Here is a 27,267-nt window from a genome sequence, read left to right on the forward strand (position 1 = left end):
GCCTAAACCTAAGTCCAAGGCCACATGAAAACTATCTGGGACATGTCAACACAAAGTGTTTGTACCTCAAGAAAATATAAAATCAGTACCTTCGGCAGTGCCTGAAATACCATCGGCTTTAAAATTGCTAGTGCTTTTCTTCCTGCGATGCTTTTTTCTGTTTGCATGAGGGGAAGGAGGAGGATCCAGCTTCGGACTTGTAGTGCTAGATATACTTGGGCTGGAACACACAGAATCTCCCAAGCCAGTATCTGTAAATCAGGATAGGAGACAAAAACAAAATGTAAATACATTTCTCTCTCAATAAAGATCAACAACCAAGCATTCATGTATTTAACAAATAATTTGATTACAGCCAGTTAAAAATATCTAAATTCTTCACTCAGAAGATCTCACTGACTATGTTCGGAAGATGATAGATATGTCCCGGTCAGTGTCACTGGCCCACTCACACTTCTACAGCATTGGGCTTTGCCCAAAAGAGAGGAATAAAAAAGTCACAGCAAGGGAAGCTGCAGCAATTTCTCTGTTTCTCTCTGCTACCAAAAATAGCCACACATTGGGTATTGGGTGAATGGCCAAATGGCAGTGCTCGAGGGCTGGAAATGGGCTTCCCACTGATACCTGTAACAGCTCTCAAGCACCTGGTAACTTCTAAATGAATGGAGGCTGATGTGTGAATCTGTCTCTCATTTGCTCAAAATACTGTTGGGAGTAAAGCACCAATGCTTGTAACAAGTTCAGTAACCTGAACTGGGGTGGGGACTTAGAAAGGCAACCTAATCATCCCACACAGATTCCTTCTTTAGTAACCACTTGTTGATATGTAAATTGCTTTTCTCAGGCTTTACTTCCTTCCTTCTTCTAAGAAGAGATAGTTAGGCTGTGAGTACACTAGTACTTACAGTAGAGCATTTCCATTGGCCACACCTGGAGAGGCAACGGATTGGTCTGCCAATCAGGTGTGAAATATGTTTGAAGTGAATAAAAAAAAGTACCCAGGCTGATCCCACCAGGTTTTACAGTAAAAAAGGGTGGGGCTTGACTAGTGTAATATGCCCCCATTTTCAGAGAAGAGAGGCAGAGACGCACTGGAACTGGCAGAACACTGGTATTCTACCTTTAGTGCTAACTTTATGACTCCATACTGGCCACATGTTTGCCTACTCAGAATGGCTTTCTTTCCCAGGTGTAATAAACCTTGAATTTTTTATTCTTTCAATCACCAGTCCTACCAGACTATTCATTTCTGCATTCTACTGCTGCCTGCCTGCCTGTCTGTCTGTCTATGAACATGAAATGTGAGAAGCATGAACCAGGGAAAGTTAGAAATTGTCAAGCAAGAAATGGAATGAATCAACATTACAATAAGTGTGAGTGAATTAAAATGGATGGGAATGGGACATTTTCAATCAGGCAACTACAAAATATTTTATGCAGGCAATGAGAAATTAAGAGGAAATGGGGTTGCTTTAATAGTGAGAAGTGATGTAGCAAAAGCAATTAGGAGCTACAACGCAAGGTCTGAGCAAGTGATGTCAATGAGATTCAACGGGAAACCTATTAACATAACCATCATCCAAGTCTATGCTCCAATGGCAAATGCAGAAGAAGAGGACTTGGAGAGATTTACGCAGAAGTACAGGAAGAAATTGATCACACACCAAAACAAGATGTGCTGATAATCATGGGGGACTGGAATGCAAAAGCAGGGAACAGAGAAGAACTAGGAATTGTGGGGAAATGGAGCTTAGGAGACATAAATGAAGCAGAAGAAAGACTTATTGAATTCTGTGAAGCCAATTTCTTTCTTGCAAACACATTTTTTGAGCAACCCAAAAGACAACTGTACACGTAGGCATCACCAAATGGTCAATATAGAAATCAAATTGATTATATAATTGGTAGCAGAAGATGGAGAAGTTCCACACTTTCTGCAAAAATAAGAACAGGACCAGACTGTAGTACAGATCATGAACTGGTAATATCGAAAATCAGAAGAAAGCTAAAGAAGAACAAAGCAATCATAATGCCAAAATACAATTTAAATAATGTCCCAGAAGAATATAAAGATCAAATAAGGAACAGATTTGAGGCTTTAAACTTAGTTGACAGAGAACCAGAAGAACTATGGAGAGAAGTCAGAGACATTATCAGGGAAGAATACAAATAGACAAACCCTCTAGTTAAAAAGAGAGAAAGACCTCAATGGATGACTGAAGGAAAACTCTTAAAATGGTTAAAGAGAGAAGGAAAGCAAAAGCAAACAGAGATAGAAACAAGGTTAGAACCCTAAATGCAACTATACAGTGACTAGTACGTAGGGACAAAGAGAATTATTACAATAGTTATTGTATAGAAATAGAAGACGACAACAAAAAGGGTAAAACAAGAGCCCTATTCCAAAAGATTAGAGAAATGAAAGGGAAATTTAAACCACGAGTAGGGATGTTGAATAATCAACAGGGGAACTCACTGACCGAGATGAAATAAAAGGAAAATCGAAGCAATACACTGAAGAACTTTGCAAAAGACATGCAAGGATGACAGATTCATTCACGGAGGAACCATATGATGAAGAACCAGAACTTTTAGAATGTGAGGTGAAAGCTGCTCTTAAAATGCTTGGAAGAAACAAATCACCAGGAACAGATGGCATACCAATAGAGTTGCTGCAAGCTACTGAGACTGAATCTGTCCAAATTTTGACAAAACATTGTCAACAAATATGGAAAACTGAACAATGGCCCACAGACTGGAAGCATAAAATATATATCCCAATTCCAAAGGAAGCCCAGGGAATGCAGTAATTATTGAACTATTGCCTTAATATCCCATGCAAGTAAAGTAATGCTCAAGATTCTACAACAAAGGCTCTTACCATATATGGAGCGAGAAATGCCAGATGTCCAAGCTGGATTTAGAAAGGGAAGGAGTACCAGAGATCATATCGCAAACATACAAAAGATGGTTAGGACTGGGGAGGGCAGCTATGAGAGAACTAGAAAAGGTCCTCAAATGCAAAGATGTATCACTGAACACCAAAGTCAGGATCATTCAGACCATGGTATTCCCGATCTCTATGTATGGATGTGAAAGTTGTAATAGGAATTGTTTGCTGCCTGGATGCAGCTGGCCCCTTCTTCTGCTACAGAATGTTACCACAGTCTTTCCCTAACTAGCTTAGTTCTTTTAGGTTTACTTTTTTTTTTTAACAGTGAAGATGCTTATACATACTGCCAATTTTGGGGTAGGACACATAATCATGGTTGAGTTAACTTATGATGGCTTGTACACTACCTCTGCAATGGGACTGCCACCAAAAACACTTCTGCATGATCACAGCTTTATGGTGCAGCAGTAGCATATGCAAGTGCCCATCCATTACATGGATCATGCCAGCGTTGTGCCTCTATGGATAGCACACTAGTGCTGGTGTGGGAAGCACCATGCAGTATGGAAAATCATTGTGATTGCATTCTGAACCTGTAAGTTGTGAAAATCACTAACACATTTCTGGCTACCTGCAAGGTCTAGGTAAAACTCATGGCTGATCACGTGGCTGAAGACCCCATTGTGAGTTTGCAAGCAAATGGCCTTAATGTATCCCTTAATCATATACAGCCTGTACCTCATCCGCAGTTGTAAGGATTTCCCCCCTGATGCTTTTCACAGGGAGAGCCCAAACTAACAAGGGGAGTGGGATATGCATAATGGCTGCAGTAGCCTGTTGATGTTACAACAATATAACTTATAGCTTCATAAATCTATTCAATGCTCAAATGAAGTTCTTTTCCCGAAGAGGTTTCTATGGGGCCTGTTCCAGAATTCAGCCCTGCTAATGGTTTGAATTACAATGCATTTCAATGTTTTAAGAAAAAATTGCAAACTTCAATACACGGTTGTTTAGTTGAACAAGTATTTTCTGCTTAAGAAGCAATGAATTTTCCTCTGAATGTAAATGAAATACTGTCAGCAAATTTGATGCTGACTTAAATGTTGTATCTTAAACATTATTCCCGTAACATAAAGATACATTTTTGTGAAGTTACAAATGTTATTTTTACAATGTGTAAAAGATATGTGGAAATATGTAATATTGCCTACAGCTTCAAGAAAATGTGTTTTTGCTTAATAGAAATGGTTATTATAATAGGAGAGGGCAGCATGCAGTTGGCAGGCTTACTCTTTTGGGTACAAGCTTTATCAAAGAGGTTCTGGAAAATAGTATGGGAATATTCCTGGAGTTCCTAATTTCTTTTCAGTTCTGCTTAATTTTTTCTTTTTCATTAGGTTATTTTAAATGTTATAAAATTCTGAAAGATTAGAATTTGTTAAAACTTTAAAATAATGTCGTATTCAAGCAAAATGGCAATTAAATAATCAATTACTTCAAAATTTGCTTGCTTTTGCTTCCTTCCAGTCTCAGGTACCATATGCAATTGTTAACATTTCTAAAAAGTGGACTTCCGGGAAGGGTGACTTCGCTTGTGCCTGCTTTTGGGACGGGCTCCCGCCTCAAAAGAAGCTTATTCAGATATAAATCAGTCAGAACATTTTTTTTTTTTTGACTGATGAAATTTCTCCCGGGCAGGGAGAAACGTAGAGATCAACCTCAAAAGCCTGTTTTTGTTGGGAGGACTGGATTTCATTAATTTATGAGATAAGGTCCAGCCAACAATGCCGGATGGACTTTCTAACAAGCTCTATCTGCTTAAGCGATACGTTTATCTTTTCTTTAAAGAGAGAACGGACTAACAGGCAAGCACCCTTCTTTCTATTATTTTTTTTTACTTGGTTTAAATTGTTGCAGCAAAAGGAGATTTGTCAGATTGATCGGCTTTGGACAACTTCTGGGTGAGATATAACTCTTTTCTGTTGTTCACGAAATTAACAGCTTATCTCTGTTTCTGTCGCAAAGAGCTGTCCTGGAAGTGCATTCTAAAGATAATAAACAGAAGAAGGATTTCTATTCCTGATTTCTATTCCGAGGAATATTATATTGTCTGGGACTATTCTCTTTTTGGTCTATTTTATTTTGACGAATCTGCTTCTTCACGACGCCACTAACTGTTTTGAAGCTGGGAACTAAATTTGTTTTGCATTCTTGAACATAGAGAGATAAGGCAGGTTGCTCTGTTTGTACTGTGATGTCATCAAGCCTGGAATATTGACCCAGTTGTTGCTGAAATAAGAAGTGGTTCTTCTTTATTTTTGTTTTGCTTTGTTTTCGTGGTTTTAAAAGTGGCAATCAAGAAAGTGGCTGAGAATCTGGAGGTGACTATGTTTCGGAAAGTGATGGATGAGATTGAGATGGCGAAACAAACCCTGCGACAGGGTAGTAAGGAGCTGAAAATTGAACTGAGCAAAATGACGCAGGAGCTTAGAGAAATGGGGGATCCTGTGAGAGAGGAGAGTGAGAGAGGAGAATGAGATCAGAGATGAGAAAAGAGAGAATGGGGGGAAGATGCAAGCCCTGGAGATTGGAACAAATGTGGAATTGGAAAAAGATCTGGAGTTTATGGATTTTAGAGGTAAAATCTACTGTTTGGAATTTAACGTTATCTCTGAAGAAATTAATGAAGATATTGGAGATAAAGTTATCAATGGCTTGGATAATCTTCTGGACTGGAATGATGTGATGGAGCTTGATATAGAGAAAATCTATGGAATTAACTGCAGCCATGTGACAATGGAAAAACTCTTAAGAGATGAGCCAGTGCATTTTGTAAAAAAGAAGAACACAGATATGACTTTACAACAGTATTTCAGCAACTTATTCAGAATGGATGGCAAGAAAATATTTGGGATAGAGGAAATTCCCATCAGACTCTTATTATATGACTATGGTTACAACAGCAAGATTATTATGGAATACTGATAATGGAAGATTGGACACTGAAATTACTGGACTTAACAGGACTATTGAAGATGGAAGATGGAACTAATAGGGATAATGGAATAATGGCTATTGAAATTATTGGACCTAACAGATTCTGATGAGATGGATTAATCGAAATGTTTATTTGGACTATGGTTATGACAATAAGATTATTATAATTATTAACGAGATGGATTAATTGACATGTTTATTTGGAGAAAAATTGATAGATATATTTCTTAAAGAATTGAAACCTCTCTTTGACTTTTTGTGGAAAGAATAAAGTAATGTTTATGAGATTTGATGATTAATTAAGATAACTACTGGAGGAAAGTGATTTTATAATATGATTTAAGAGACAGGATTGTTATATATTGTAGACCTATAACTGATTTGATATGTGACAAATGGGAAGTCAACATTTTTTTTTTGTTTAATCATTTTTGTTTTGTTTTGTTTTTTGTCTTTGAATGTTTTATGATTTTGTTTTCTATGTTTTATGAAAATTTGAATAAAAATTATTGAAAAAAAAAACATTTCTAAAAAGTGTGTTTTCACTCTGCACTAAAAACAAATCAGTCTCTGCCAAACTATAACTCAAATTATTCACCAATAAAACCAAAGTTTGTGTGTGTGTGTACACACAGACATTATGCAAATTAAGCAGTATCTATAGACAATGGTTGAAATGAGGATCACAGACCTAAACATTTGTTCAGGTTGCACACACACCGTGGCACGTATTTTGGATTTTTTTTGCTGCTGGGGATCACCCAACTATATAGGCAATCTGGTTTGAAACTGGAAAGCCACTAAAAGTTTGCAAAACCTCTTCAGCTGCACATCTGTGTTTCATCACATATGCAGTTAAGGCAGATTGGAAATAGCGCTAATGATCTGTGTTTGTAGTATTTTGAGACTTAGGAGGTTGATTCCATTTAATCCTCTAAGACTAAAGCAACACAATATTTGTGTGCAAGTGAATCCAGTGTAGAGAACGTTGCTTAAAAAAGTTTTGTGTAACTGCTTCATTGTTTAAAAGTTTGGCATAATAGTATGCAGAAGTTTTAATTATTTTTAACAAGACCAGTGTTCCACATAACAGTGGCTCCAGCAGAGCAGCTGCAGTTTGTCACTTTCTTGGTTTGTTAAGTACTTGAAGATTATTTCATTTTTTATGCTTATTCTAAATCTCACTGGAGCTAATAATTATATGATCACGCCTTGTGTTGGGTACATCCACTTGGCTGTACAGATCCAACCCTAAAAGCTGTTCTAAAAATTAAAAATGTGGTGACTGAATTTTTATTGCTCGGGGACAATTTAAACAGATTAAATAGTTTAACACTGTAAAACTCAAGTTTCATAGTTCTACCAGAATGTTCCTTCATGCAGGGAAAAAAATCCTTTTGAGGAACCATAATATAATGAATTAGTGATAAGCCTTCCTGTACCAGGTTTCACATTTAACCATAAAAGTTGATTGCACTAACTCACGTCCATCATGCATGCTAAGGTTGGGAAGATATCCAAGGATGAAGTATATGCCTCTATTCTTTGCATGACAAGCCATGCTTCGATTCACAGTACCCTACCTATCAAAAACATAGCAGTGACGATCATACCTGATTTCCCTAGTTGTGTGTTGATGCACAAGTCATTTATTACTAGCTGTACAATATATAGTGCAACTACAATTAAGGACTCATACTTTGGCTTTTAAGCATTGTATTGAGAGGCTAACCAGCAAAGGCACATTTGACATTTTCTGTCACTATTCTAGCCCCACTCATTTTTTTTTAATGGTGTTGGTCATATATTTTTGCATGAATTTACAGTTTTGTTTCATTTTCCCAGAGGTGTGCACTCTCCCATTTCCATGTGTTCCCTGGAGTTTGCTCACAAAAAGGAAGGAACAGTATGTGTGCGACTGCTTACAAATCTGAGACAACTGCAGAATGATGATATTTCATTTGTGAATGGTCACAAAAGAGCCCTCTGGAACTGAAGGGCAGTAGACAGATACTTGTCTGATATGTTTTCTATGTCTTCTTCCTGTTTTGTTTAGGACTGAGAAATATAGGCTTCCAATCAGTCTTAACCCAGGCGCACTATTTTTTTTTTTAAATTGCCAGTGAGCATAATGTAGCTATAAATCCTTAAACTGATGACCATCATCAGAAGACCTGCCTGTAGCTGCCATTAGTAGCTGCCGAGCTAATGATGGGCTGGGCAGATAATCATATGAAAGTTAATTGTAAGGTTTGATATGGCATCTTGTCAGCAGAGATAAGTTGTCACGTTTTCCACTTGAGCTGAAACTAAATTATTGTAAAATAAGTTATGAGTGTCCTTGGGCCTGTCTGCCAGAGTGATGGCTAAGAATACATTCCTGGCCCATCAGTCTCAAGAAGCCGGTTTGATATTTATGCGAACTGAATGTTATTTTATACCCCCTCTAGTCATGCTTGCCAGCTTCTCGAGTGAAAAGTGAAACTGCTTCTTTGACTCGTATGTCAAATATTGGAGCTCAAATATTGAACAGATTCTTATTCTTATTACTAGTGTTATATTTTTTTTGAGGGTGCGCATTGAATATTGATGCCCGATTGGGAAGAACTAATGGCTGAAATTGAATGTACAGGATGGCTATAGAACAGCCCATCTCAGTTCAGTGAAACACATCCTATGAGTTCTAGTGCTTCTGTCAAAGCTGGTTAGGTTGTGGAGTAATGAGGCGCTTGTTTCTTTTTAATTTGGTAAGCCTTTTATATTTAATAGTAGCAGCACTGGTCATCTGTTCTCACATTCTCAGTAATTGATACCAAATAAAATGTGTTATTTGTATTCAGTCAGGAGTATAAAATTGCATGCAGTGGGTTGAAGCTAGAACTCATTTACAATTTTTAAGAGGCCCCTTTTCAGTTCGAAGAATAAATACCCTGTCAAGCAAGCAGAGTAGTCAGAAATGGGAAAACAGTGCATGTAAGACTAGTGCACTTTGGTGGCCCATATTTTAAAGCAGATAAATGTTAAGCAACCTATATTCATAGTATACTGGAAACTAGAATACAGGGTGTTAATAAAGAAACAATGAAAGGTTAGTTCTGCATCCCAGATTCACATTTCTTTTTCCAGATGAGGAGGGAAGCAAATACCTCAGGCTCTCTTCGTTTTAGAGCTGTTTGACCCAGGATCGGCACACTATTATCTCAAAAGCATTGTACAAAAGTATTGTGGCAGCAAGTTCATTTTTCAGGTCAGCCCTGCACTAGAGAAGTTTTGTGTTGGTGCTGTAGGATATAAGGACTGAAAAGGCTTAAACAGATTACATGAACCAGAATTGAATGAGGCTAACACAGGTATATTACAAGGAGAAAATAACATATGCCTGCCTATGGGAGTTTTACTATGAGGAAGAGTTCTGTGTTCAAAAGAAGCATACAATAATGTTTGCTATGTAATTTCAATTCACTATATTGTAAATGGAGTTCAGTATCGCTGTTCTTCTCTCAACACATCATATATAAATAAATTCAAGTAGACATATCAAAAGATAACACAGTAGTATTATGAATGTTATGCAAAGGAAAAGAGAAAAAGCCTTATAAAATATTTATCTCTTGAGTCAGTTCAGGGATTGATTTGGTGTGAAATATACTCTTCTACATTCAAGTTTTGTAGAATGAATGCAGGTGAACTGCCAATTCTCAGACATTCTTGACTCAAATTGTTCCTCTGGACCATATCAGTCCTAAAACAGACCTGTTTTGCCAGACAAGTGGAAGCTTCCATGCCCTTAATTCATTTTCCTGTAAGCACTGAAGGCCTAGACCTAGTTAGCTGTAATTAAATATAAGAGGGAAACAAGGATTCACAAATGCTGAGAAAAGCTAAAGGGAAAAAACCCCACTGAGTTTGGAAAAGGACCATTGTTCAGTGGTAGAACATGTGTTTTGTATGTAGAAGATCCTGGCTTCAACCTGTGACAGACTACTGCCTGAAACCCTAGAGAGCTGGTGCCAGTTACCTAGATGGATCAATGGTCTAAACTCAGTACAGTATGTTGATTCACACATCATGATAAACCATAGCTTGTATTGAGCCCTGTTTTAATTGTGAACATGCCTCCCCACTGCCATGCAGGTCCCCGTTTGATTTTTCACACACAAACAGCACCTGTGCAGCTCAAACAAGCCATGCTGCGGCTTATTGCATTGTCTGAACTTGGCCCATTTGCCTGAAACAAACAAGCCATGGTCTGGATGGCGGACCTGGAAAAGCTGAGAGAGGCAGAGAGGTGTGTGGAGGAGGCCTTCAGGGACGTTATAGCTGTGTCCCACTCCAGCGATGATAGCTCTCCTGCTATCATGGAGAACGATGGTCTCGGGGAAGGAGAGCATCCAGCTGAGGAAGAGGGAAACGATCCCTTAGAAGGGACCCATTCCTTGAGGGATGAGCAGCTATCCTCTCGTGCCGAGGATATATCTCCGGGGGGATCCTTGTAGTGGGCGATTTGATCATTAGGAACATAGACTGTGGGGTGTGTGATGGGCGTGTAGACTGCAAGGTGATTTGCCTGCCTGGTGCGAAGGTTGCGGATATTGCCCATTGTTTAGATAGTTTTTTAGACAGTGCTGGGGAGGAGTCAGTGGTCGTGGTGCACGTTGGCACCAATGACATGGGAATATGCAGCCGTGAGGTCCTGGAAGCAAAATTTAGGTTGCTAGGTAGGATGCTGAAAGCCAGGACCTCCAAGGTGGCTTTCTCTGAAATGCTACCGGTTCCACGCGCAGGACCAGCCAGACAGGCCCAGCTTTGTGTTGGCGTGTGTGCGTTGTTGTGTGAAACAGCATACATTACGTTGGAGTTAAGTTGAGCAAGAAACTTCTTCAGAGCATGTTAAGAGTCTTTATTGAAAGACATTAAGGCCAGAGGCTTAAGAGTAAATACATGTAGAGATTCTTCTCACCCCCCCCTTCTGGTCCATCTCTCTCCATAGATAAACACAAGAACACTGCCTCTCAGCTCAGAGGCATAATTCAGAAGAGACGACAACACACAGACTCTGTTAGAACTTTCCCAGTCGCTATCAGATGGCTACCATAGCAACGGCCCTGGCCGTCCGTTTCCAGACAGGGCATAGACATAACTCCCCCTTAACCACAGTTACGTCTTCACACTTGCAGGCTTCATGGAAAACTACTAGAGACAGTAATGCCTACTTGTCACCAGCCCAACACTTTGCAGTCTCAATGCGTGGATGAGACGATGGTGTCAGGTGGAAGGGTTTAGATTTGTTAGGCACTGGGGAACATTTTGGGACAAGCCGGGCCTGTACAAAAGGATGGGCTCCACTTGAACCAGAATGGAACCAGACTGCTGGCACTTAAAATTAAAAAGGTAGCAGAGCAGCTTTTAAACTGACTGAGGGGGAAACCCGACAGGAGCTGAGAAAGGTCTGGTTCGGAATAAACCTCCCCCCTGGGATAAAAACCAAAGAAATGATGAAATTTTAAAAGGGGTAGGCCTAGAAGTAGGCATTATGAGAGCAGGGGCACAGGATATAAATTCAGAAGAGCAAAATTACCACAGGCCAAACCACAAGTGCCAAAGACACTTGAAGAGAGACACTGCTTACAAGTGCCTGTACGCTAATGCTAGGAGCCTCCGAAACCAAGATGGGAGAACTGGAGTGCTTGGTCTTAGAGGAGAGCATTGATATAGTGAGCATAACGGAGACCTGGTGGAATGGAGAAAACCAGTGGGATACGGTTATCCCTGGATATAAACTATATCGGAAGGACGTATTGGTGGCGGAGTCGCTCTATACGTGAAAGAAGGCATTGAATCCAGCAAGCTCGAAACCCCAAAAGAGGCAGACTCCTCCACAGAATCGTTGTGGGTGGTGATACAATGCCCCAGGAGGGACTTAATACTGGGAATGATCTATCGTCCCCCAGATCAAAATGCTCAGGGAGACCTTGAGATGAGATATGAAATTGAGGAAGCATCCAAACTAGGAAATGTGGTAGTAATGGGTGACTTCAACTACCCGGACATAGATTGGCCGCATATGTGTTCCAGTCATGACAAAGAAGCAAAGTTTCTAGATATTCTAAATGACTATTCCCTAGACCAGTTGGTCATGGAACCGACCAGAGGGACGGCAACCCTGGACTTAATCCTCAGTGGGGACCGGGACCTGGTGTGAGATGTAAGTGTTGTTGAACCGATTGGGAGCAGTGACCACAGTGTTATTAAATTAAACATACATGTAACTGGCCAATTGCCAAGAAAATCCAACACAGTCACATTTGACTTCAAAAGAGGAAACTTCACAAAAATGAGGGGATTGGTAAAAAGAAAGCTGAAAAACAAAGTCCAGAGGGTCACATCACTCGAAAATGCTTGGAAGTTGTTTAAAAACACTATATTAGAAGCTCAACTGGAGTGCATACCGCAGATCAGAAAAGGTACCGCCAGGGCCAAGAAGATGCCAGCATGGTTAACGAGCAAAGTCAAGGAAGCTCTTAGAGGCAAAAAGTCTTCCTTCAGAAAATGGAAGTCTTGTCCGAATGAAGAAAATAAAAAAGAACACAAACTCTGGCAAAAGAAATGCCAGAAGACAATAAGGGATGCTAAAAAAGAATTTGGGGAGCACATTGCTAAGAATATAAAAACCAACAACAAAAAATTCTATAAATACATTCAAAGCAGGAGACCATCTAGGGAGGCGATTGGACCCTTGGATGATAAGGGAGTCAAAGGTGTACTAAAGAACGATAAGGAGATTGCAGAGAAGCTAAATGAATTCTTTGCATCTGTCTTCACAGTGGAAGATATAGGGCAGATCCCTGAACCTGAACTAACATTTGCAGGAAGGGATTCTGAGGAACTGAGACAAATAGTGGTAATGAGAGAGGAAGTTCTAAGCTTAATGGACAATATAAAAACTGACAAATCACCAGGCCCGGATGGCATCCACCCGAGAGTTCTCAAAGAACTCAAATGTGAAATTGCTGATCTGCTAACTAAAATATGTAACTTGTCCCTTGGGTCCTCCTCCGTGCCTGAGGACTGGAAAGTGGCAAATGTAATGCCAATCTTCAAAAAGGGATCCAGAGGGGATCCCGGAAATTACAGGCCAGTTAGCTTAACTTTTGTCCCTGGAAAACTGGTAGAAAGTATTATTAAAGCTAGATTAACTAAGCACATAGAAGAACAAGCCTTGCTGAAGCAGAGCCAGCATGGCTTCTGCAAGGGGAAGTCCTGTCTCAGTAACCTATTAGAATTCTTTGAGAGTGTCAACAAGCATATAGATAGAGGTGATCCAGTGGACATAGTGTACTTAGACTTTCAAAAAGCGTTTGACAAGGTACCTCACCAAAGGCTTCTGAGGAAGCTTAGCAGTCATGGAATAAGAGGAGAGGTCCTCTTGTGGATAAGGAATTGGTTAAGAAGCAGAAAGCAGAGAGTAGGAATAAACGGATAGTTCTCTCAATGGAGGGCTGTAGAAAGTGGAGTCCCTCAAGGATCGGTATTGGGACCTGTACTTTTCAACTTGTTCATTAATGACCTAGAATTAGGAGTGAGCAGTGAAGTGGCCAAGTTTGCTGACGACACTAAATTGTTCAGGGTTGTTAAAACAAAAAGGGATTGTGAAGAGCTCCAAAAAGATCTCTCCAAAGTGAGTGAATGGGCGGAAAAATGGCAAATGCAATTCAATATAAACAAGTGTAAAATTATGCATATTGGAGCAAAAAATCTTAATTTCACATATACGCTCATGGGGTCTGAACTGGCGGTGACCGACCAGGAGAGAGACCTCGGGGTTGTAGTGGACAGCACGATGAAAATGTCGACCCAGTGTGCAGCAGCTGTGAAAAAGGCAAATTCCATGCTAGCAATAATTAGGAAAGGTATTGAAAATAAAACAGCCGATATCATCATGCCGTTGTATAAATCTATGGTGCGGCCGCATTTGGAATACTGTGTACAGTTCTGGTATCCTCATCTCAAAAAGGATGTTATAGAGTTGGAAAAGGTTCAGAAGAGGGCAACCAGAATGATCAAGGGGATGGAGCGACTCCCTTACGAGGAAAGGTTGCAGCATTTGGGGCTTTTTAGTTTAGAGAAAAGGCGGGTCAGAGGAGACATGATAGAAGTGTATAAAATTATGCATGGCATTGAGAAAGTGGATAGAGAAAAGTTCTTCTCCCTCTCTCATAATACTAGAACTCGTGGACATTCAAAGAAGCTGAATGTTGGAAGATTCAGGACAGACAAAAGTAAGTACTTCTTTACTCAGCGCATAGTTAAACTATGGAATTTGCTCCCACAAGATGCAGTAATGGCCACCAGCTTGGACGGCTTTAAAAGAAGATTAGACAAATTCATGGAGGACAGGGCTATCAATGGCTACTAGCCGTGATGGCTGTGCTCTGCCACCCTAGTCAGAGGCAGCATGCTTCTGAAAACCAGTTGCCGGAAGCCTCAGGAGGGGAGAGTGTTCTTGCACTCGGGTCCTGCTTGCGGGCTTCCCCCAGGCACCTGGTTGGCCACTGTGAGAACAGGATGCTGGACTAGATGGGCCACTGGCCTGATCCAGCGGGCTCTTCTTATGTTCTTATGGATTTGGATGACACAATAAGTCGACACAATGGCTTGTTTGAGCCATGCAGGTGCCATGGGGGGGGAGAAGCTACACAGGGATCCATGCAGCAGGGGGGAGGTGCAATTAAACTATGGTTTAATACAAACTATGGCTTATTGTGACATGTGAACCATATGTGAGTTAACCATAAAAATGGATGGTTGATCATTTAGGGCTGTGGTTAATTTTGGGCTGCCATTTTCTTCCTGAATTCTGCTTATTATTATTGGTAGAGCCAGTGTGGTGTAGTGGTTAAGGTATTGGGACTATGACCAGGGAGACCAGGGTTCGAATCCCCACACAGCCATGAAGCTCACTGGGTGACCTTGGGCCAGTCACTGCCTTCTCAGCCTCATGAAAACCCCATTCAGAGGGTCGCCATAAGTCGGAATCGACTTGAAGGCAGTACATTTACATTGTTACTGGTATTATTACTGGTGTTGTTACTATTATAATTTCAAGTATTTATATACCACTTTTCATCATCAAAGACCGCAAAGGGGGTTACAAAAGAAAAAAAAGCCTTTGAAGTGCAACAATGTTGTGACTGTTCTGTTGGAAAACAGATGCAAATAATTTGATACTCATTTTGAGCTAAATTTCTCGGCAAACATTTGTTGTTGTTTTTTAATTAAGCAAAAGCATATTTTTGTATGGCAGGACTCTGATAAATTTCTGGCTTTCAAAGTTTTCATAGCATATAAAAGTAGTAAACAAACAAAAAACAAAGGGCAGCATAGAAGACAAATTACAAGTACATATGTTTCAATTTAACTTGTGATGGGGTTTATCAATTTTATCGGTGTGTTTTGCCTACCTTATTTTTATGTTTTCATACTTCTATTATTTATAATTTTTATATGCCTTGAGAATAATTTGGCACAAAGTTGGGAGCCAGATACAACAAATAAATAAGAACATGTCTATGTCTGGAATGTAATGGTATTTAACAGTTTTCCTCAAATGGTATTTTACAGTTTTCCTCAAATGGTATTTTACAGTTTTCCTCAAATGGTATTTTACAGTTTTCCTCAAATGGTATTTTACAGTTTTTCACAGTTTTTTGAACTGTGTGCCCCCTTTTAAACTCGGTCTGTCTCACAAACTCCATAACCCGTCAGCATCCATTTCTTTGGCAGAAAAGCATATAGAATCCTCTCATGCAGCCTTATGTAATACACCTCATTGCTGTGGCTTGAAGGAATTATGAACTACCTAACAGTGCAGTTAGAAAAGGACATCTCAGACTTCCTCCTAAAATCAGGCAGCCGGGAGAAACAGCAGGAGCAGCTTCAGTGCTAAAGCTAAGAAGAAATGGCAGGCATTGTATTTCTGCTGCATATTTCTTATGTGTTTCTGCAATATGATTTATAATATGCTGTTCACCCCATTTGGGGCCTTTTGGACAAAAAGTGGTAAACAAACAAAGAAACAAACATTTCTGTTTCTATCTGCTTCAGGATCCTCTTCAGTGTTTGAATTATTTGTGGGGGAAGGGCTAGGGAACCTGTAATGAAAAGTGGAAATTTGTCTTACCATGAATTTCTATTTACAGATCCTGATGGAAGACATTCTTCATTGGATGGCACTTCCTACTGGGGAGATCAGGCGCGTCCTCTCAACCCTTTTGCCTGCTTTCTAAGGGGAAGAGTCATCCCCCTAGCCAGACCGGTCCTGCCTACAGTCGGTGAAGGCCAGATTATCTAGTTTAGCTCGTTCTCTGCCTTTTCTTTCTTTCCATTGTGCTGTTGTCCTGGAGAGGAGGCAACAGATTTGAAAGGACCCTGCTTGATCCCTCCAGTAGGAGGCGTGATCCCTATGAAGAATGTCTTCCATCAGGATCTGGCAAATCCTTAATTACTACTCTGACTCCTATTCTGAGTAGGGAGATACAGATTATGTGTGTATTTGAGGATAAGCCTAGCAATCCAATCCAGCCCTGTGATCAAGGAATGGAAAGATCTGTCAATTTTGGTTCTCTCAATTTCTCATTTTTCCAATCTTAAATCCAGTTCTCCACATTTCTACAGCAATTTGTGAGTTTAAACAAAACATCTCATGAAAATTCTTCAGCATTTTACTGCAAATGTCTCCTAAACACATTTTGTAGCGTTCAGACTAATGTACACATTTTTGCCAGCAATTTCACATCATATAATGCATATTTGCATGTTATTTTGCTCATATATTCATTTCTATGCACACCTTCCCTAACATTTGCATTTCTGTAAACATTGAGGTTAGCAAACCGCTCTCTTTCTAAGCCGCTTACTTCACATCAGTCAATGCTCGTACAAGCATGCTACAGCCACAGCAAATTAACTCCCCCCTTTCATTCTATATCTATTCCCATAGTTGCCCCCCCCACATTCCTTCTCTGCAGCTTCCAAGGTTGGCAACTAGTGCCTTGTTTCATGAATTCCCTCTGAAGAGCATCTGCAGGCTAATGAATTATCGCTGTCAATGGAGTACCTGTCCATGATGCTATTTTATTTTTAAAATTTCTATCTTGCTTTTCTTCTGCTAAACAGCATAGAAATACAAATAATAAAGACAAAATCAAACACCACCATCAGACCCATCATAAAAATTTGATGGAACAATTTAAGATGGAACAATTTAAAATGTGAATAGAAGTTTAAAAAGCAGATCAATATATGTACTCTTGTTGATCACGCGTGCCTAAATAATAGTTTAATGTTAGCAAGGAAAAAGTCTTCTAGTAAAGTGACACTAAAGTTCCTTTCAAATCTAGAAAACAGATTTGGCTACTGTACCATTTTTATTAGCTAGAGGAAGCCAAGGCCAAAACATGGATGTTCCCCTATTGAAATCTCCTCTCATCTGAAGCATTAGAATTTTGTTTCTTTGAGATGGAATTGGGGGGTGGGGATAATTGGTGGCTTCCTGGCAATATTTTCTTTTCAATTTTCCAGTTCTCAAGCAAATATAAACAACCTTTACTACATGAACCCTGCTAAGAGATTCACATGCAGGATGTTGTTTCCTATGACAGTACAAATTGTAGGTAACAAGATCATTATTATCTAGTTAAGCATCAATTGCAACAAATTATGGGGTCCTGCTATTATTTAACAAGAGATCTTCCATCTGCAGGAATCCCCCATCTCATTGCTTCACTTGTGCTTTAATAATCAAAGGTTTATTTGGACCACATATCAGATTTAGTATACAGGTTTATTTCTCCTTTTACTGTGTACAACATGAAGTAGCTTTGAAGTGTTGCATTCCACAGATAAGGGATGCATAGTGACCTTGCACCCCATGTTCTGTGATCAAGTCCGGAAAGAGACCAAATCTATAGGCAAACGAACAATAACTGTTAATTATTAATAAATGAAAAGGAAGACTCACTAAGGTTAGGGAAAACGATATTCTCCCTCTCTCTTTCACGTGTGCAACACACATACACAGTAAATGATTCTTTTGTGAAACAGGTATATTAATACTAAAACAGGAAGCATTTCTGTAATTATTTGCAGACTAAGCTTTTTGACATAGGAAAAGCTTCTCACAAAAGTTGCAATATGAGGAATAAAAGTCACACTAGACCCCTCTTATCCTATGTGAACTGAAAAATTGTAACTTGTGATTTCCCAGTTCATGGAAGAGGAGCTATGATCTTGTGTAAGTTCACAGCTCACGTAAGCATGTTGCTAATGTGTACATTTTTTAAAACGAAGAACAAAAGTAAGCCACCAGTGTATCATTGGAACTGATTCAGAGCTGCAAAGCCATGGCAAATGTATAGAAGTCCCAGTAGTAGAATCCTCAAGTCTATTTGGAGTAGAACATTATAAAAGGATTCCTAGATACCTAAGGACTCCTAACACTAGCTGTATGCCAAGAAGATTGCCCTTGCTGCTGAAAGTTCTATGAAGACTATCTTCAGGATAAAATAAAATACTAAGAGTCATCCTCCAACTTAAAAAAAAATGACATAAAGCCTACTCTTTACATGAGATCAACTTCCACCTTTAGTGAGGAGGACTGCATTGTCACCTGCAGTGTCAACTTAGACAGTAGCATTTACCTTTCGACAAATAATCATGCGCAAATTGAAAAAATGAATATTGCCATCTGTTTTATCTGTCAACTGAGCTACAGCGAACCATCTTATCATTAAAGTCAGACATGTAGCTTTTAAAAAGCCAACAACTTAAAGTTCTCAGTTTTCTGAAGGTATCGGTGCCTGACTCATCTTACTTTATAAGTTGTAAACTTTGGTGCTGTTTCAACTGCATGCACAGTATACTACAGCAACAGCAGCCTTTCACTTGAAAGGTCAGAATTCTGCAATCCCTTGGATGTGGTTATGAAGGCCAGATATAGAAAACATTCACCATTTCAAGAGTTAAAAAGCAATAATCACGTTGGAAAGAATAGTATCTCTTTCTGTCAGGGAAGGGAATAAATGGAAATTCTTACTGTGAATTTCTCTTCCCAGGGGTTCCTGGAGGGCATTCAGATTCTCAGGTCCCTTCTGTATGACAGGCAGGGTCCTATCTTCTAATTACCTCACCCAGGGGGAGGAGCCATCCAGACTGACTGGAAGAGCAAGGACTGCCCCTCGACCCTCAGTGGAAAAACCCTGTGCGTCCAAACTCATTAAAAGAAAAAGCCATGGAACTAGGCAGAGAAAAATGACAGAACGTTAGTAAAAAGATAGATAATGCCATGAAATCTCCAGGGAGGTCCTAACTACCTCCCCCACATGTGGGGTGCTGGCAAAAGCCACTATGAACTAGAGTGAGTAGACTAATGGTACAGTAATGAAGAGGTGGAGGAATGCTCTCCAGGAACCCCTGGGAAGAGAAATTCACGGTAAGAATGTCCATTTATTCCCCAGTGGTTCCTGGAGGGCATTCAGATTCTCAGGATGTACCAGAGCCCAATGACCTCCTGGGCAGGATTCCGGGTGCCAAAAAGTCATGCACAAACTACCCTTTGCAACACCCTCCTCCCAAAGGCTGCGTCTGCTGAAGCCCAGGAACTGATTTTATAGTGTTTGGAGAACGTATGCAGTGAGGCCCATGTGGCTGCTCTACATATGTCCTCAATTGGGAAACTCCTCTTAAAGGCAGCGGAAGTGGAAGTCCCCCTCAATGCATGGGCTGTGAGTCCCCCCAGTGGTGATTTCCCCAGAATCTGATAGGCCTGAACAATTGCCTCCTTGAGCCACCTGGAGATGGAAGAAGATGAAACCTTCTTTCCCCTGGTAACCCCAACAAAGGAAACGAACAGAGCCTCTGTTTTCCTGAACCCAGAAGTCCTATCTAATTAAAAACGGAGGGCTCTGTGAACATCCAGAGAATGCCAGGCCCTTTCCTTGGAAGAAGTGGGATTAGGACACAATAATGGGAGAACCACCTCCTGCGCCCTATGAAAAACAGAGTTAACCTTAGGAATAAAAGATGGATCTGGCCTCAGGACAACCTTGTCCTGATGAAAAATACACAGCTGTGGATCAGACGACAGGGCTCCCAGTTCTGAGACCCTGCGCGCTGATGTGATAGCCACTAGAAAAACTGTCTTGAGTGTCAGGAACTTCTCCTCGCATGTAGCCAGTGGCTCAAAAGGGTGCCCCATCAAGGCAGAGAGCACCCAGTTCAGGTTCCATGTAGGAAACCTATGAATCACTGGAGGATTCCTCTGCCTCACACCTCTGAGGAAATGTCGACACAAGGGATGTGTAGATAAGGGAGGACACCCCTTGCAACCCAAGATACTGCTAATGGCAGCTGCTTGCCGTTTCAAGGTATTGGAGCTGAACCTTTGTTCAACCCCGCCTGTAAGAAACCCAGTACGTCCACCACTTTCCTAGAGGCTGGGTCACTTGCATTCGCTCTACACCACTCCATGAACTTTTTCCATTTAGAGCCATAACTTTTATATGTGGAAGCCTTCCTAGAGGCCAGAAGAGTATCTAGAACAGTCCCCGAAACCCCTAACTCCTCTAGCCATCTCCTCTCAGCCTCCACACAGTCAAGTGAAACAGCTCTGGACACGGATGAAGAACTGGTCTCTGCCTCAGCAGGTCCGGTCTGATAGGAAGAAGTCATGGTTCCTGAACAGACAGGTGGAAAAGCTCCAGAAACCAGGGTCTCCTTGGCCAATACGGTGCTATTAAGATCACCTCGGCCTGCAACTGTCGGATGCGTCTTACAGTCTTACCGTAGAGGAAAGGGAGGAAAGGCATAAAGTAACTCCCTCAGCCAAGCTGTTGTAACAACATCCCATCCCTGCGCCTCCGGATGCTGAAAACGTAAGAAGAACTTTGCGAGTTGGGAGTTCTGGTATGTTGCAAAGAGATCCACTTGTGGGACCCCGAAACGTCTGATGATCTGGCGGAATACTTGGGGGTGAAGTTGCCACTCCGCCTCCAGGAGCGACGTCCTGCTCAGCCAGTCTGCTGTCACGTTTTATATTCCAGCTACATGTTCCGCCTTCAGTGACCTGAAGTGAGACTCTGCCCATTGGAACAGAAGGCGAGATTCCTTCGCCAGGGCCCTGGTTGATGTATGCACCAGGACATGGACCCCTATGACTTCAGTAGCACCAGTCTCACTGCTCAGAGCTCCAGCCAGTTGATGCTCTGGTCCAGTTCCCTGGCCTTCTACACACCTAGTGCCACATGTGACTCCAGGTGCACCCTCCAGCTGGCATCTGTCGTGAGTACCTGTCGTGCTGCGAAATGTTGCGTGGCACAGTGCCCAAAGAACCAGTTTACTAGCCCAGGTTGCTTGAGAGATGACAAGCTCAGACCGTAGTAAGTTTAAGAGTCTTTATTGACACTACACGTATTTCCAGCTCCTTCTAACCTCTATCACAACCCCCACAGTTTGCTTTCGGTTTCCCCAGCATTATATGCACAAACCGTGCCCTTGCAAGCAACATCTGCTCCTTCAGCCTTGGCACTTCTCCACTGCTGGTTTAACCCCATAACAGCTGGTTCTTTACTGTCTTTGTGGAAACACACACATCTCTGCTTTCATGAGTGGTCAACAGTACCTTCCTTGCCGGTGTCTCTAGGCTCACTCCCGAGTAGCCTCTGAGGAGACTGCCACCACCTCAGTTCTTGCTGCAGAGATGAGCTGATTGGACCTGCATCCTACGGGATTGAGCAATTTGGTCCTGGAAGGGTATGATTTCTTATGCAGGGGTCGATAATGAAAAATGAAAAACTGGCCCAGCTCACTAGGTCTGGCAGGATACCAGCATCCCCTGGAGCTTTGCCAGTTCCATCAGCTCTACCACGCTGGACGAGGTCACCTTTAATGTGAGCTCCTGGATCTTGGCCACCTGCTCCTGAGTGAGCCTCATGCGGTATTGGATTGAGTCTATTTGCACCCCCAGATGAGTAATGTTCTGCGTGGGCTCCAGGGCACTCTTTTCGAAGTTCACCACAAAGCCGTGGCTGGTAAGGCAGGACAGAGTGGTCTGAATGTCCCTCCTGCACTGGTCCCTCGATAGGGCCTGGACAAGAATATCGTCGAGGTACAGGTGAACCTGCACCCCCAGGATCCTCAGATGAGCCATCAGTGCCACTAGGACCTTGGTGAAAACCCTGGGGGCAGAAGTCAGCCTGAATGGAAGAGCCTTGTATCGGTAATGTTGGCATAACAGAAACAAAGGAATTTTCTGTGCTCCTGTTGTATTGGAACATGGAGGTATGCCTCCGAGGGGTACTATGGAGGCCATCCAATCGCCTTGGTTGATGGCCTCTGAGATGGATTTCAAGGTTTCCATTTTGAATTTCTTGTAGGCCATTCTCTAGTTGAGCCATTTGAGGTCTAAAATAGCCCTTGTCTGTCCATTCTTTTTCAAGATGAGAAAGAAAATTGAGTAGACTCCCATTCCTTTTCCGAGCTGGTACTGGTTCCACTGCACTTACGTCCAGTAGATGTTGTATGGCCATGAGGAAGGCCCAGTGTTTGTCCGACTTGGTCGACTTCAAGGTCCTAATGAATTTCTCTCTGGGGCGCCTTGAAAATTCCAAGGAGTACCCTGAGGAACCTGTTGTCAGTACCCAGCGATCAGACGTTGTCATGGTCCAGACTGTCTTGAAGTCGAGTAGGCATCCCCCTGTGGCTTCCTAGGGCGCCAATGACTTGGCGTCAGGATGACTGTCCCTTCTTCGCTCCCTTCTGGAACTTAGATTGGGAGGGATGAGGAGGTGAATGGAATATTGACTGGTTGGAACTTGTGTATCTATCTTGTCTCCCCCACTGTATCTTGATGACATGCTTTGGCAATGGAAAAGCTTTGAGCTCCAAAAGGACTGAATCTGTTTAGACTTGCGTTTATCCTTGTTTGCCCCTGGCAGCACCTTCTGCTTTTCCCTAGTTTCAACAAGGACCTTTTCCAGTGGTTCCCCAAAAAGCTTGGCCCCCCAAAGGGACAGTTGGCCAGATGCCCCTGGGATCCTGGGACCACGTCCCAATGACAGAGCCACAGGTTATGTCTCGCCACTGTGCTGGAGACCACTGCCCTGGCATTAAACATCATAGCGTCCCATGTGGCATCCACTTGGAAGGCTGCTGCCAGAGAAATCTTCTTCAGACCATCTTTGATACTCTTGGGAACATCTTCTCTGCTGGCCAGCTCGTCTGCCCATGTTTGCTCTGGTGAACACTGACGCAGCCGCTGAGGCCCCCTTCCCCCTCTGTTGGAAGAACCGCAGAGGAAGAGAAAGCAACCACCGGCTGGTCCACTGCTGGCGTTCCAAGCCGTTCCACGACCACGAGGGTAAAGGAGTAACGTCTGCTAACCAGCTTGTGCAGTGGTTTATGCTTACCTGGAGTCGCCCACTCTGCTGACCACAGCTCCTCGAAAGAGACCGGGAAAGGGAGAGTAGCTATTCTGGGGTGGCCTTCTGGGAAGGCTGATTTAGACCCCTTGGAGGAAGCAGAAGCAACTGGATCAGCTTCCTTAGGTTGCTCTTTAGGTAATTCCAGGATCCACCTAGTTTTGGCAAGAATTGCAGGAAAAACCTCTGCTGGGAAGAGTCTCCCCTTTGGGGAAGGGGCTTCCAATGCCTCCTCAGATAGTTCCCCTTCCTCCTTGTCTGATGAGGATGAGGCGTGCCCCGAACCTGACAGAAGCTCCAAGGCAGTGGCAGTCTTATTACTGAATCTCCTTTTGGCCCCATGCCTCCCCTTCTGACTATGGGAAGGATGGGCCCTCTTACGCCTATGCCTACCCTTCTGGTTCCTTCTATAAACTGGTGAGGAAGAATAGGCAGATGGAATGGATATGGAGGAGAGAGATGAGGAGGAAGGTGTGGGGGAGGGGGACTTTGTCCGCCTCCTCCTTTTGTGCCCCTTGTGGGGGTGATGCCTTCTCTTTTGAGCAGTGGGCAACTGGGAAGTGCAGGGCCTGGGGCTGGTTCCTGACCGAGCAGTCCCAGTCTGCCTAACCTCTTTTGCCACCACCCCTCTGACCCAACTGAGAAACTTTGGGAAATCTTCTGCCCTGGAATGGAAAGGGAGGGGGGGCAAAGCACTACTTACCCCCTCCCTCCAGTGCTCCCATGCTCTCAAGGCTTGCTCTGAGTGGTGGGAGAGAGATGGTGACTGCTCTTCCGCCATCCTGCTAGTTTGCATGTGTTCACGCCCTTCCAGGGGGCTGCTAGCCATCACGGGTGAACTTTACAAGGCCCTCCAATCCTATGGTGGGGATAGGAGAGGCCTGGACTGGAGCAGGGGCGTAGCACAGCTTTCCCTACCTTTCTGCTTTCCCGCCTTTCCTGCTACTCTTCACGGCAAAGCCAGAGCATGCGTCCACCGCTGCCCTCCTACGTGCAGTCACACCTCCTTTAGATATAAGGAGAGGCCATGAATCCCCAAAGACTAGCTGCTAACATCGCCTCCATGCCTCTTCTTTTAGGCAAGAAGGCACGAGCTGCCCCGCTGGCTAACCCCCTCGTGGCAGGCTCCTAGGTGCTCTAATTGTTCTCACATTCCCCGTCCTTATCTAAAGAGTTTGGTGAGGGAAGGGGGAGGAAGGAGAACAAGTCTAAGAGAAATGATAAGAGGATTAACCAGAGCAAAGAAGAGGAAAGAAAGGTGAGGAATCTAACAAAAGAAGACAGGCTGGCTCTTAAGGAGCTCAGCCAGACCCTGACTGTCCGCCGCAAAAGGCAGGGCCAGTCTGGAGGACGGGATGGCTCCTCCCTCTGGGTGAGGTAATGAGAAGATTGGACCCTGCCTGTCGTGCCACTGGGAGGCGCCATCTCCTGAGAAGGTGAATGCCCTCCAGGAGCCACTGGAGAATTGAAATAGTAAGAAAGTTTTAGGAAGCAATTAATAGTCAGCTAAGGAGTTATTTTAGGTTATGAGACTCCTTTAGAACTGGTGTGTGTGTATGTGTCTGTGTGTTTTAATACTGAATTACATAGAAGGTTCAGTGAGGTGGCAGCATAAGTAGTGATTTATTATATGGTGACAAGACACTAGGATTTTAAGGATTTTTTAGGATTTTAAGCTCTTAAGGAGCTCAGCCAGACCCTGACCGTCCACTGCAAAAGGCAGGGCCAGTCTGGAGGACGGGATGGCTCCTCCCTCTGGGTGAGGTAATGAGAAGATTGGACCCTGCCTGTCGTGCCACTGGGAGGCGCCATCTCCTGAGAAGGTGAATGCCCTCCAGGAGCCACTGGAGAATTGAAATAGTAAGAAAGTTTTAGGAAGCAATTAATAGTCAGCTAAGGAGTTATTTTAGGTTATGAGACTCCTTTAGAACTGGTGTGTGTGTATGTGTGTGTGTGTTTTAATACTGAATTACATAGAAGGTTCAGTGAGGTGGCAGCATAAGTAGTGATTTATTATATGGTGACAAGACACTAGGATTTTAAGGATTTTTTAGGATTTTAAGCTCTTAAGGAGCTCAGCCAGACCCTGACCGTCCACTGCAAAAGGCAGGGCCAGTCTGGAGGACGGGATGGCTCCTCCCCCTGGGTGAGGTAATTAGAAGATAGGACCCTGCCTGTCGCACCAGTGGGAGGCGCCATCCCGAGAATCTGAATGCCCTCCAGGAACCACTGGGGAAAGCATAAGTAGAGCAAAATGTTTTATTGCCCATATTTTGGTGATCAATCTAAAACACTACAAAATAAAATGATATAGTAGTACCCATGTCTCTCAGTGTTTTTACTCTTCAGCATTATCTGTTTAGAAATATACAGTAGCATAAGGCATTTGTTATCACTCCATTCACAATTGTATTTACAATGAGTTTAGTGCTCTAAACCACAAAGTCCCCTGCCCACCTCTGAAAGTTAGGCAATCAGCCAGGCCCTAATGAAGCGGTTCACAGCTCAGCATAAGTTCAGTGGGTTCATCCAGACCATACTAAACATCTATGTATTCCTTACTGGAGTTGTTTGCTGGTAGTCCAAACCTAACTGCTTTGTACTTTCTTTGTACTCCAATCAAGCGATTTTCTCATCCATACTTGTAGGTGTGCCCTTTTTTGTTTACAAATTCCCCCCTTCCTCCTCTCCCAGCTCAGAGAGTATTGCTGATTGGCTCAGGTCAGAAGGGAGAGGGGTGAAGGAGCCAATGGGAAGCCAACTGAAGCAGGAGCCATGGAAGGAGATGGAGTTAGAACTATTCACATAGGATAGTTTGAGGCAAAGCAACCACAACTTCCTCAGATCGCCTTTCTTTCCTTATCACAGTATAGCTGGTATGAGAAACTGAGGATGAAGGGAGAGAAATGTGTGGGAAGGCAGTGACTGGAGACCAGCATCATATGGAAGAGGGAGAATTAATAGACACAAGGAGCTTATGCTGCAGATTAAACAGAAGTATGGATAAGCCCAGTATGTAAGCATAAGTTGCACAACTGGATTTGCTCTCTGCCTCCTCCCACAGACAATGCTGACGTGCAACATGGGTTCCTGCAGTAATCATCATGGGATGTACAGCAGGGTAGTAGAAGCAAGCCAGGATGATTCACTGTGCTATGCGGCTGCTGACTGGACAACAGCTGCACAGCCATTTAAAGAAGTATTTCTTGCCTTTATTCTCCAGGCATTTGAAGCTGCAACGAGAGATAGAAGAACAAAGGCACTGGACTAGGTAACATTGGCTAAAGAAGACTGCCCACGTACAGAGGGACAGACACACACCACCAAAGGTACTCCTGAAAAAGACACCAAATGTGCCACTGAAAAGGCAGTGTCAAACCTCAGGTCAGGCGCAAATGATCAGGTTTGAAACCTGAAAGGGAGGGAGTTGTTATCAGTCCAAGTGGGCTAGAAGCAGGTGCACAGTCAAAACTAGGGAGGGGTCAAGTTCTTATTTAGCCAGTTTCTTCACAGAAGAGACAATCTGCACAGCTGAAGGAGCAATCCCCAAGGCTTTCGTAAGGGTTTATATTTATTAATTAAACCATTTGGATGAGCAATTGTCCCATACATAGCACTAAAGGAAGTTGACCACAACTATTAACACAAAGCGAAAACAAACACAACATTAAAACATCAAACAGAACAAAAAAAACGTAACGTAAAATATATAAACACAGGACTAAATTGCAAATAAACAATTTACTATAGGCTTCAACAGTTCTAGCAGCCTGAAAAACAAGCATCTTGATAAACTCTGGGTAAACAAGACAACCCTCGATTCACTTGGCACTGAAAAGACAATACAGGCAGGGACAGGTGGATCTCTTGTAGGAATTCCACAGATTAGCACAACCACAA

General features: G+C 42.5%; 1 protein-coding gene across 8 annotated transcripts in view; it reads right to left on the reverse strand.

The window, feature by feature from the left end:
* Window positions 1-27,267, reverse strand: part of AGAP1 (ArfGAP with GTPase domain, ankyrin repeat and PH domain 1) — a 639,639-nt gene that overhangs the window by 201,401 nt on the left and 410,971 nt on the right. For all 8 annotated transcript variants that reach the window (XR_009760410.1, XM_061607665.1, XM_061607664.1 and 5 more), the window contains one exon: window positions 90-251. Coding sequence is in view for 7 of the 8 variants with exons in the window: in XM_061607665.1 (XP_061463649.1) it covers window positions 90-251 (162 nt within the window). In the remaining variant the exon portion in view is untranslated. The remainder of the gene's footprint in view (window positions 1-89; window positions 252-27,267) is intronic.

The sequence above is a fragment of the Rhineura floridana genome, chromosome 2, assembly GCF_030035675.1.
Source record: "Rhineura floridana isolate rRhiFlo1 chromosome 2, rRhiFlo1.hap2, whole genome shotgun sequence".
Taxonomy (NCBI): Eukaryota; Metazoa; Chordata; class Lepidosauria; order Squamata; family Rhineuridae; genus Rhineura; species Rhineura floridana.